The 10,802-nt window shown below is 40.8% G+C and overlaps 1 protein-coding gene across 4 annotated transcripts in view; it reads right to left on the bottom strand.

The window, feature by feature from the left end:
• Positions 1-1,905: 1,905 nt before the first annotated feature.
• Positions 1,906-10,802, bottom strand: part of LOC108432484 (aspartyl/asparaginyl beta-hydroxylase-like) — a 33,748-nt gene continuing 24,851 nt past the window's right edge. For 3 of the 4 annotated variants that reach the window (XM_017706329.2, XM_017706327.2, XM_017706330.2), the window contains 6 exons: positions 9,139-9,204; positions 8,111-9,034; positions 6,976-7,029; positions 6,187-6,222; positions 6,053-6,097; positions 1,906-2,152 (listed from right to left, as the gene is read on the bottom strand). In XM_017706329.2, the coding sequence (XP_017561818.2) occupies positions 2,145-2,152; positions 6,053-6,097; positions 6,187-6,222; positions 6,976-7,029; positions 8,111-9,034; positions 9,139-9,204 (1,133 nt within the window). In that variant the 3' untranslated portion in view covers positions 1,906-2,144. The remainder of the gene's footprint in view (positions 2,153-6,052; positions 6,098-6,186; positions 6,223-6,975; positions 7,030-8,110; positions 9,035-9,138; positions 9,205-10,802) is intronic. The other variant, XM_017706331.2, reaches the window with a different exon arrangement.

Raw genomic sequence — 10,802 nt, 5'->3', positions numbered from 1 at the left:
CAAGATGACAGCCGCAAATAGACCTTTTTAGAAAAGTTAAAAGGATCAGAATCTCCAAACAGCAGCTCAATCTGAGCTACAAAACAGAGTTAAATGTGGAAGAGCTCAATGTTTCAGTTTCTAAATGAAGTGGTGCAGCTCTTCAAGCTATTTATACTTTTCCAGAATGGACAGCAGGCCAGTGTCACCGTTTGTCTGTCCTGCTGGGAGCAAAGAATTGGATCTTATTTGCACTTAAAAGACATTTGGCCCATTTGGTTTGTGCTTCGTGTAAGTGTGGAGCTCTAAAATCAGCTCAAAGCTGAGATCCCAGCTGTGGCTGAAAGATCTTGTGCAGTTTCAGCTCCTGAATGGAGAAGCTCTTCATTGTCCTCTTGCTTTTTCAGAGTAGAAAACATTTGCACACTGTCAGAGTTTGTTTTATGAGGAGCAAAGAACCCTTTCTGATGCATACTGTCAGAACATACCTCGTATCTCCATTTTTTGACATTTTTCAGTTTTTGACATAGGTTGAAAATGCCTGTTGCCCTTCACACACTGGATCAACAGAAACAGCCCAAAATGACCTGTAAAAAATGTTGGTTCCACATTAAAAGTAAAGTCGTTTTTTTTCCTTCTCCTGTAAAGTTACCATTTTGGAGACACAAGATTTTGTTCAGACAGCAGCGATATATAAAAAAACATGGCAAAATTACAATTTTAAAAATCTCACCATGTAGAGTGTGTAATGATGTGGGGAAAAAGCATCCAAATATTCCGCATTTTCATGTCACGTTTTTCACTCCGCATTCGGTGTGCAACTGCCTTCAGACTGTGTATATGACCTACTGTAATCAGTACACTGTCCAAATCATTTAGATATCCAAATGAATGACATACAAACAACTTCACATATGCAAAGATGTAGGTTTTAGTCCATTAGTTTCTCTTCTGAAACAGTTTTCCCACCAAGTGGTTCTATTTGGGAAGACCCTCAGGCTTACTGTCTTGCAGACCCTCGTACACAAACGCAGCAGCTGGAGTGTCCGTCTGAAACAGTGATGCCTAGCTTGAGTCAAATCGCTAGTAAAAGCATCAATATCAAAAGAGGTACTTGATGTGCTCTTTGTAAGTCAAAGTGCAGTGGCGTAGTCAACAGAAGAATCTCTCCGAAGAATTTAATCAGAAGGCAACACAAACTGGTGCTCGCGAATGACCCGACATTCGTAAAATAAGTGGAATATGAAATGTAACACACCGTCCTCTAATCGAGCTCTGTGCAAAATGTATGCAGTGTCAGGATTAACAGGACCGAAGGAGGTATTAAAGGCTAACAAACAATACTTAAGAATAAAAGAATTAAGCGTCACGGAACGATTCGGAAAAACATGGCTCATAGGATTGTTTCGCAAAAGGTTATACTTTCACACGCGCACTTGCATCAACACTCGCGTACGCACTCGCACCACAGCCTGAAAATCGTCTTAGTTAACCTGCCAGCATAAATTCGCCTTTGATATGCAACATTAGAAGAGTCACTTCAATACATAACGGTAATACTACACTTAGTGAGACCACTGTCAAAGATCAGTGCAGCTTTGCATAGTACCTTCACATTTCGCTTCATATTCTAACAGACAACTCAACAGGGAGACACACCGATGAATTCACAAATCAGATACGACACAATGTGAAGATCAAACTTACAAAGCAACATGTACCTCTGCTTGTATACACAGGAAAGGAAAAGCTAGTCTCCGAAGCCAAACCACTCTGCGTGGCGGAAAACTGCTACCATCACATCTACTTTAAAGGAAGAAAGGAGAAAAGAAACAACTGGGAATTGCAGTTAAGATGTTCGGAAGGGAAGAAAAAATGACAGCAAAAATCCAAAAAAACAAAGAGAAAATTTAAAAGCATAAAAAAAAAATTACTTAACATATACACAAGAAACCACACTATCATTTCAATATCTGAGTGTCTAAATGGAACAAACAAAAACAAAACCCCTTTAAAAAAAAAAACAAAAAAAAAACAAAAACAAAAAAAAACAGGATGCTAGTTTTGTCCTCTGTTACTCCGTGGTGGGAACGCTCAGCTGCTCGCTCATAGTGGAATGCCACATGGCTGCTCCTCTCTGCCTCGGGACACGCAGCCTCGCAACTTTACGTTTCTGTAAAACACAACGAGATCATTAGACACAGCTCAGATCTTTAAGTTACAAGCTGCATCACAAACAGACTCACCTCTTCCTGAACAGAACCTTCATTACTAACAGTCTAGCACAGTGGCTAGACTGTTAGTAATGAAGGTTCTGTTCAGGAACATTTCTCGTTCATCAGGCTACAAACAGTGTAAAGGTTCTGCAGTGGGTTTAAGGTCTGATTGTGAAGCTTAAATCAGTTTCTCCAGGTGAAAAGTTGGTATTTGTACCTTTTTATAACTGAATGTTTTAAAACAGAACAGTAGAATAAAAGCCTGGAGGCGAGGCGGGGTGTGTGGAGTCAGTACAGCTTAGAACACATCATTTCAGTGGATTATGGTTCAGTTATGTTCCCTGACTAAAGGTACTGAGATGGAGCCTTGAGGGAACCACCCTGGAGACCAGATGGCAACGGACCCAGTGACAGTTTAGTCCCTTTGAGTGTGTGTACCACCGCTGTGACAAAACGTTCTACCTCCGTTTGTGTCGGCCTTTACTTTTCTTTGCATAGCATTTTATATTGTGAATATTTTGTGATGAATGGACTGACAAGTGGTACAAAAATGACTTAAATCTCATACATTAACATAAAAGGTTTCCTTCTCCTGTAAAGTTACTAATTTGTTGATATTAGGAATCCAGCACACACAGAAGAAACACTGTTGAGCTAATGAAAAAAAAAAATGGTTCTTCAAGGGTTCTTCAGCAAAGGAAATGGTTGTACACTGAACAATGAACACTCAAAGAGCCCTCTGCATGATTACAGGGTTCTCTGCATCATGAAAAGGCTCTTCAGAATAATGGAGAACATGCTGTAGATGGTTTTATATAGAACCTTTTTCAAAAAGGTTCTACACAATGTCAAAAAGCTTTACAAAAAGGGTTACAAGCTTGACATCGTAAACACGGAACACTACTTTTTGGTGCTATATAGAACCATTTTCAAAAAGGCTGTGTATCGAACCATCTAGATCAATTTGAAGAACCATTTAATAACATACACATTTTCTAAGCTGCTTCTCGCTCAGGGTCACGGGGACATTTAATAATGCGTAGAAATGCAAAGCGTTCTTTGAGTGTTTAGGGTTTGATATAGAACCATTTTCTTTATTAAAAGAACCCCTGAGGAACCATTATTTTTACTAGTGCAATCTGCACAAAGGCCGATAAACATGGGCTCCTGGACCATCGCCTGCCATTTTGAAGCATCAGATGTTAGAACCGTCATGTTGTATTTCTGAAGCCACAAGAGGGCAGTGATGTTCCTCTGTGTCCACGTATCTGCTGGAACAGTTAGAGTCTACAAACACGGCACTGTGAGAGCAAGGAATGAATTTCTTTGACAGAAAATCGCAGAGTCCGTGTACAATCGACAAGCAGCTGCTCACTATACGTGATTATACTACAAGGTGGGGTCAAAAGTCCCTGGACACCGTTTTATGTTATTTTTATGCTGTCACAAGCCTCCACGCTGTGGTGCTGAAGGTGGTGGTTGTTGCGGATTTTCTCAGCATACACAATTTGTTTGAGATGACCCCAGAGATAAATAAATATTAAATAGATAATAAAATTAAAAATAAAATAAAACTGTGTCCTGTGACTTTTGACTGCATACAGGATTTTGAGTAAGCACTGACAGTAGAATTTAGTCCAGGGTAACACTGCTAAAAGATGGTTCTCCAAAGAGGTTGTGGTCCTTTAAGTTGGTGGACGTGGTCCTTCACAAGTGTTGCACGTGGTCCTTTATGGAAACTGTTCTATATAGCACCAAATGGGTTCTGCTACTTAGAGATGGGTCCAAAAAGTAAAAACCCTCCCCAGGATTTTGTTCCAACTGCCTGAATACCTTTGCTGCTGCTTTGAGCAAATTAGAGAGATCAAGCAGCTGGAACAAAATCCTGGGGTGGGTTTTTGCATTTTGGACCTGGATTACTCACCTCTACTGCTACTGTTATGAGAAAGTTTGTAACAGCTGAAGAACCCTTTTTGGCGCTATATAAGGCAGGGTTAATGTATCCTGGGGAAACTATCACACAATCATGTGACCATGCTCAGCAAACATGAATGTAGGCTCAGGGCAGTGGCTATCTAATCTATTAGACTGAATGAAAGATGTACAAAGTTCAGGCTTCAAAAAAAGGGAACGTAAACCGTGTCCCTGTGAAGCAGTGATGAATCTGGTTAACACACAGAGACGGTTAAACATTGATTGTATATTGACTCATCCCGTTTTATTACCAGGCCAAAGAGGAAAAAAATATTTACTTCTGTTGACTCTCAAATGGTCCAAGTAATTTCAAGCACTGGTCACAACACACTGCCACAAATCTAAATTTACTAGGATGGCACATGAAGGAAAAGATGCTTCCTACACAGAAAGAAAACCTGACATACAGTTGTGAGCAAAAGTCTGAACACGCCTGGTTAAATCATGTTTTGCTAATGTGAAAATAAGTTTACACAAATGACATTTTCTGCAAAATTTGTTTATTTGCCGAGTTTAACATGTGGAACTGAAATAATAATAATAATAATAATAATAATAATAATAATAATAATAATAATAATAATACTTAAAATATCCAGTGTGTCCTAACTTTTGCCGCATTTTATGTTCAATTCCGATTTTTCCAATATGTTCGGTTCAGCCAATAAACAATAAATATGTAGATTAAAATGTGAAGGGAAGCGCTCCCTGTAGAGGAAGCATTAACTTCTGTTTACTCAGAAAATCAAAACTTGCACTTTGAGTATCGGGGCGCCTAAATATTTGCATATCACTGTAAAACAAATTAGGGACGGCCACAGCTGACCATCTTAACAATACTTATACACCAATCAGACATAACGTTCTGACCACCTCCTTGTTTCTCACTGTCCATTTCATTTGTTTTATATTTTATGGTCAGGACCCCCCATGGACCCTCACAGAGCAGGTACTATTTGGGTGGTGGATCATTCTCAGCACTGCAGTAAAACTGACATGGTGATGGTGTGTTAGTGTGTGTTGTGCTGGTCTGAGTGGATCAGACACAGCAGTGATCCTGGAGTTTTTAAACACCTCAGTATCGCTGCTGGACTGAGAACCAAAAATATCCAGCCAACAGTGTCCTGTGGGCAGCGTCCTGTGACCACTGATGAAGGACTAGAGGATGACCAACACAAACTGTGCAGCAGCAGATGAGCTGTCGTCTCTGACTTTACATCTACAAGGTGGACCGACAAGGTAGGAGTGTCTAATAGAGTGGACAGTGAGTGGACGCAGTGTTTAAAAACTCCAGCAGCACTGTTGTGTCTGATCCACTCAGACCAGCACATCACACACTAACACACCACCACGACGTCAGTGTTACTGCAATGCTGAGAATGATCCACCATCCAAATAGTACCTGCTCTGTGAGGGTCCATGGGGGTCCTGACCACTGAAGAACAGGGTGAAGTATCAGAGAAACAGATGGACTACAGTCTGTAACTGTAGAACTACAAAGTGCAGCTATACAGTAAGTGGAGCTGATAAACTGGACAATGAGCGTAGAAACAAAGGTCATAATGTTCTGCCTGACTGAGCAGTAAACACTGATCTTTTTCATTTAAAATTTTATGTAGAAGACTATCAGTGAGTAGACAGAAGAACATAGCTAGATTATTCCATTAAGACTATTAACTATCAAACATGGCATGATTGATGCATGTGGTCGAATAATCATTGTACATCAGCAATGTGGCCAGAGAGCCGAGTCTAGCGCACCTTTTCCATATGCACCAGCACCTACACAAGCCTGTGTATAACTGTGGTGTGAATATCTGTATAAATACCCCCAAGCAAAGCTTTCAAGCAGTTAAAAATACAAAACTGATTGACTGCCCAACCTGTAACAACTTCTTCCGGCTGCTCCTCCTCAGCAGCTAGCTCATCTGTAACATCACAAAGTTCACTGCGTGTCAGAGACCAACATCAGTTTAAATGCGTAAAAACTGGAAATGTTACTGAAACAGTTTCGCACCTTCAAACTGACTTGGTGTTTCTGTCTCCTCTGCCTCTGTAGTTTGAGAGAAAGGTTCAAACAGCAGAAAGAAATTAATCCAAGCACAACTGACACAATGGCTGTGTTTACATGTAAAGATTTTTGATTAAATCTGATTAAATACATTCTGATTACAGATTAAGACAGAGGTGTTTATATTCTCACTCTAAGAAATGATGGAAAACATTTGTTTACATGCTTATTACAAGTAATCTGATCGAAACATGATGCGCATGCGTGGATAACCACTTAGTGTAGCATAGTGTAGTTACCATGACAACCAGCATCACGTAAGTCCAAGCAGAGTGAGATGAGCAGCAGTGAGCAGTGCTTGTGTTTTTAATTGCTTTAAAATTACATCAGACTCTGGACGTCCGTCCCACCGGCGTGTTTTAAAGATCAGAGCATAAACTTTGTCGCGTCTGCAGACCACTTTCTGTAAACTCTCACTATGACGCGACGCATATGCAGAACAGACTTAAACTTTCCGATAGGGAATGTAATCGGATTCAGGCATTTACACGGATATTATTCTTCTATTTAGCAGATTATTTACAGGATTACCCACCTCGATCAGTCGGATAGAAACTGTATTAGGAATGGCCTCAATCAGACTAGACTATTCTGATTAAAGTGTTTACATGGACATATTCTAATCCGATTGAGCTATTAATTGGATTATTAGGCTGCATGTAAACATGGGTAATGTTTCTTACAAGTCTCAGAATTAACCAGCAGGTCTTTGATAAATAACATCTCTCAGCTTACCTGTTTCTTCTGTTGTTCCATAAATTGTGGCCTCTTCTGTTTCCTCTGTATCTTCTGTTCAAAAAAGTTGATTTTTTTTAGTTAGTATTATCATGGAAATGGTAGATTTTGAAGTACTATAAATGAAATAACGACACTTATGAATAGGTTATAGTTATCCTGACTGATCACAAGCCAGCTTCAGTACTTCTGGATCAAGATATATATAAAATCCATCCACTATATGCATTTGAAACGTTTCTTTTATTGAATTTTCACTGTTTGATACATACAAAATGTGCACACTGAACATGTGAAACATTAACACTGACCTTCCTACAGTACGTGTTTTACAAAGTCATTATATCATAGATATAACGCAGCCCAATGGCACGGTAACCTTTGGCTCCTTCTGCTTAGCGATATTATCACTTCATCCATTTTCCGCCCATAACATGGCGAGAGTTACATTTAAATGTTGGGGGAAAAAAAACCCCACAGAACCCATTAAAGGTGTCTTGGTTCCTGGTGGCTTTCTGTAGTTTGTGTATAGTGTTCTGTGTTTTCCTAATGGGTTGATATCACAGTGTGAAGGATTCAAATCATTTAATCAGGTGTTTTCCACAAACATCTGATCGTTTGCTAATAGCCTGTAACAGCAACCTTCAAGCCAATTCCTGTTAGGAAACAAAACCATCAAGTTTTATTACTAATGGTTCAAATAGTCTTCAGGATGGTTTTCAGGAGTTTCAGTAGCCCGTTAGATTTTTCTGTAAATAAACCTGACATTCGTGTCTTATCGTTGTGGTTTTATTTGGAAAGTTTCCATATTTAATTACTTTATTATCACTACAACAAAGTTAATATACGTTCAGTGTAGCTCTCGTTGCCCAGCAGTTTGTGTTTCACTGTTTTTCTTCATAAAACTGACAAAAACACTGCCGTGGCAGAGCGGCACTAACGTCATCAATAGGCTGGTGGTGCATGTCCGGCTGAGAGTACAGATCTGCAGCCAGACTCTTCTCGCGTTTTTGTCTGGGACAACTACCTGCCAGAGTAAGCGACCTTGAGCACAAAACTATTTAGTGTCAACAGCCAAGAAAAACATTCCAGGCTTAGTAAGTTTCCTCTTGATGTATATTAAAACGGTTCTTACCATTCTCTTCCGATTCTGCCTCTGGTTCTTCTTCAGCTTCCTCTTCATGAAGCGCTTCGTCCTGTTCCGTTACTGCCTCCTCCGCCTCTTCCTCCACAGGTGCTTCTTCCTCAATAGGGGCTGCCTCTTCTACAGTCTCCTCAAAAGGTTCAGCTTCTTCTGCTCTTTCTTCCACAGTCTCCTCAACAGGGGCAGCCTCCTCAACTGCCTCTTCAACAGGTGCATATTCTTCTGCTCTTTCCTCCACTGTCTCCTCAACAGGGGCAGCCTCCTCAACTGCCTCTTCAACAGGTGCAGCAGCTTCTGCCCTCTCCTCTACTGTCTCCTCAACAGGGGCAGCCTCCTCAACTGCCTCAACAGGAGTAGCGTCCTTGACTGAGTCTTCTACATGGGCAGCCTCCTCAAATACCTCCTGGACTGCTTCTTCTACATGGCCAGCTTCCTCAAATACCTCCTGGACTGCTTCTTCTACATGGCCAGCGTCTTCAAATACCTCCTGGACTGCTTCTTCTACATGGACAGCGTCTTCAACTGCCTCCTGGACTGCTTCCTCACCATGGACAGCCTCTTCAGCTACCTCTTGGACTGCTTCTTCTGCATGGACAATCTCCTCAACTACCTCCTGGACTGCTTCTTCTACATGGGCAGCCTCCTCAACTACCTCTTCAACTGGAGCGGCCTGTTCCAGAACTGGCTCAGCCTCTTCTTCCACTTCTGGCTCTTCCTCTACAACTTCTGGTTCTTCTTCAGGAACCTCTTGGTCTTCCTCCTCTTCTGGTTCCACCTCAGCTGCTTCCTCCTCAGGCTCCTCCTCCTCCACCACAGGCTCCTCCTCCTCCACCACAGGCTCCTCCTCCTCCACCACAGGCTCCTCTTCTGCAGCCACAGGCTCCTCCTCCACAAGCTCAGCCTCAGGCTCTGGCTCTGTGATGAATGCATTAGCATTTTCTTAACACTGCGCTTAACTAATTGGAAATATACTTTAATTTTTCAAGTGTACACAGGAATGTGCATAAGAGTACCCATACCTGGTGGAGGCTGAGCGGATTCCTTAACTTGCTCGGCTTGAATCTCCTCCTCTACAACAGGTTCAGCTGTTTTGAGAACAGAGACTTTGTGAGAAAACAAAACAAGCTCTGAAAAATGAGATCCAGAAGATCATTTTCAGGGGAGTCCAGTCCTGGGAACATCACACATTGCACATTTTTGTTTTTCTCCTGCTTACACACCTCTCATTCAGCTCACGGAGGACTTGCCCATTTAAAGTGTGTTGGAGAGGAAAAGACAAGAATGTAGAGTACATGGAGTCTTATATAGATGTATTTTTATCAATTCAAGATGGACCAGCTATGACTTATTAAATAATACTATTTTGTGGCCATTAACAACAAAGTATTCTACAGCCCTGTTTCAAAAAAAGTTGGGACGCTGTGCAAAATGTAAAATAAAAACAAATGATGGGAACATTTTTTTTTCTTTTTAAAATATTTGCCCATTTTGAACTTGATGCCAGCAACATGTTCCAAAAAAGTTGGGACAGGGGCCTGTTTACTGCTGTGTTTCATTACCTCTTATTTAATAGCACTCTGTAAGGATTTCTGAAATGAGGAGACGCTGCTGTAGTTTTGAAACTGAAATGTTTTCCTGTTCTACACGATTCCACCTGCTAAACAGTTCTGGGTTTCCTTTGTCGTATTCTTCGTTTCATATTCATGTCACCCATGCCATGTGCACTAATGCCCCCCTAAACCATCATGAATACTGGTGTTTGAACCACAGGACACTTTTCCACTTTGTCTCAGCCCATCTTAAATGAACTTGGGCCCAGAGAAGGTGGCAGCATTTCTGCATCCTGTTTATTTTTGGTTTCTTCTTTGTGTTTTAGAGTTTTAACTTGCATTTGTGGATGCAGTGATGAACTGTTTTCACAGACAGTAGTTTTCAGACGTGTTTCTGAGCCCATGCAGTGATTTCCACTACAGAATCACATCTATTTTTAATGCAGTGCTGCCTGAGGGCCCAAAGATCACAGCCAGCAAATACTGGTTTTTGGTCTCGTCCCCTACATACAGAGATTTCTCCAGATTCTTGGAGTCTTTAAATGATATTATGTACCGTAGACGATGAAAAGCAGAAGTTCTTTGCTGTTGAGAAACGTTCTTCTTGTATTGTTGCACTATTGATGGTGCAGTTCTTCACAGAGTGGTGACCCCCTCCTCATCTTTACTTCTAAAAGACTCTCTCTGAGATGCTCTTTATACGCAGTCATGCTACTGACCTGTTGATTAACCACCAGGTGTTTTTTTTTTTTAAGCAATACACAACTTTACCAGCCTTTTGTTGCCCCTTTTCCAACTTTTTGGAAGCTTGTTGCTGACATTAAATTCAAAATAGGCATTTTTTTCAAAGGACATATTTTTCAGTTTCAACATTTGATATGTTGTTTTTGTCGATTAAATACAGGGTTGAAATTCTTTGCACATCATTGCATTGTTATTTTCAATTTTGCAAAACGTCCCTTATTTGGAAACAAGGTTGTGTGACTCATCAAGTCAGTGTGTTCACTGAGCACCACGGCAGAGAGTTTACATTCACAGCTGATTTACGCAATGGTTTTGGTGGTATGTGAAAAGACCAGCTTATCACTGTCAGGGTTGGACACATGATGAAACTACATGTCTTCAAGTCAACA

Source organism: Pygocentrus nattereri, chromosome 17 (assembly GCF_015220715.1).
Source record: "Pygocentrus nattereri isolate fPygNat1 chromosome 17, fPygNat1.pri, whole genome shotgun sequence".
Classification (NCBI taxonomy): domain Eukaryota; kingdom Metazoa; phylum Chordata; class Actinopteri; order Characiformes; family Serrasalmidae; genus Pygocentrus; species Pygocentrus nattereri.
Note: the sequence above shows the minus strand (reverse complement) of the source record. Positions and strands in the feature narration are given on the sequence as shown.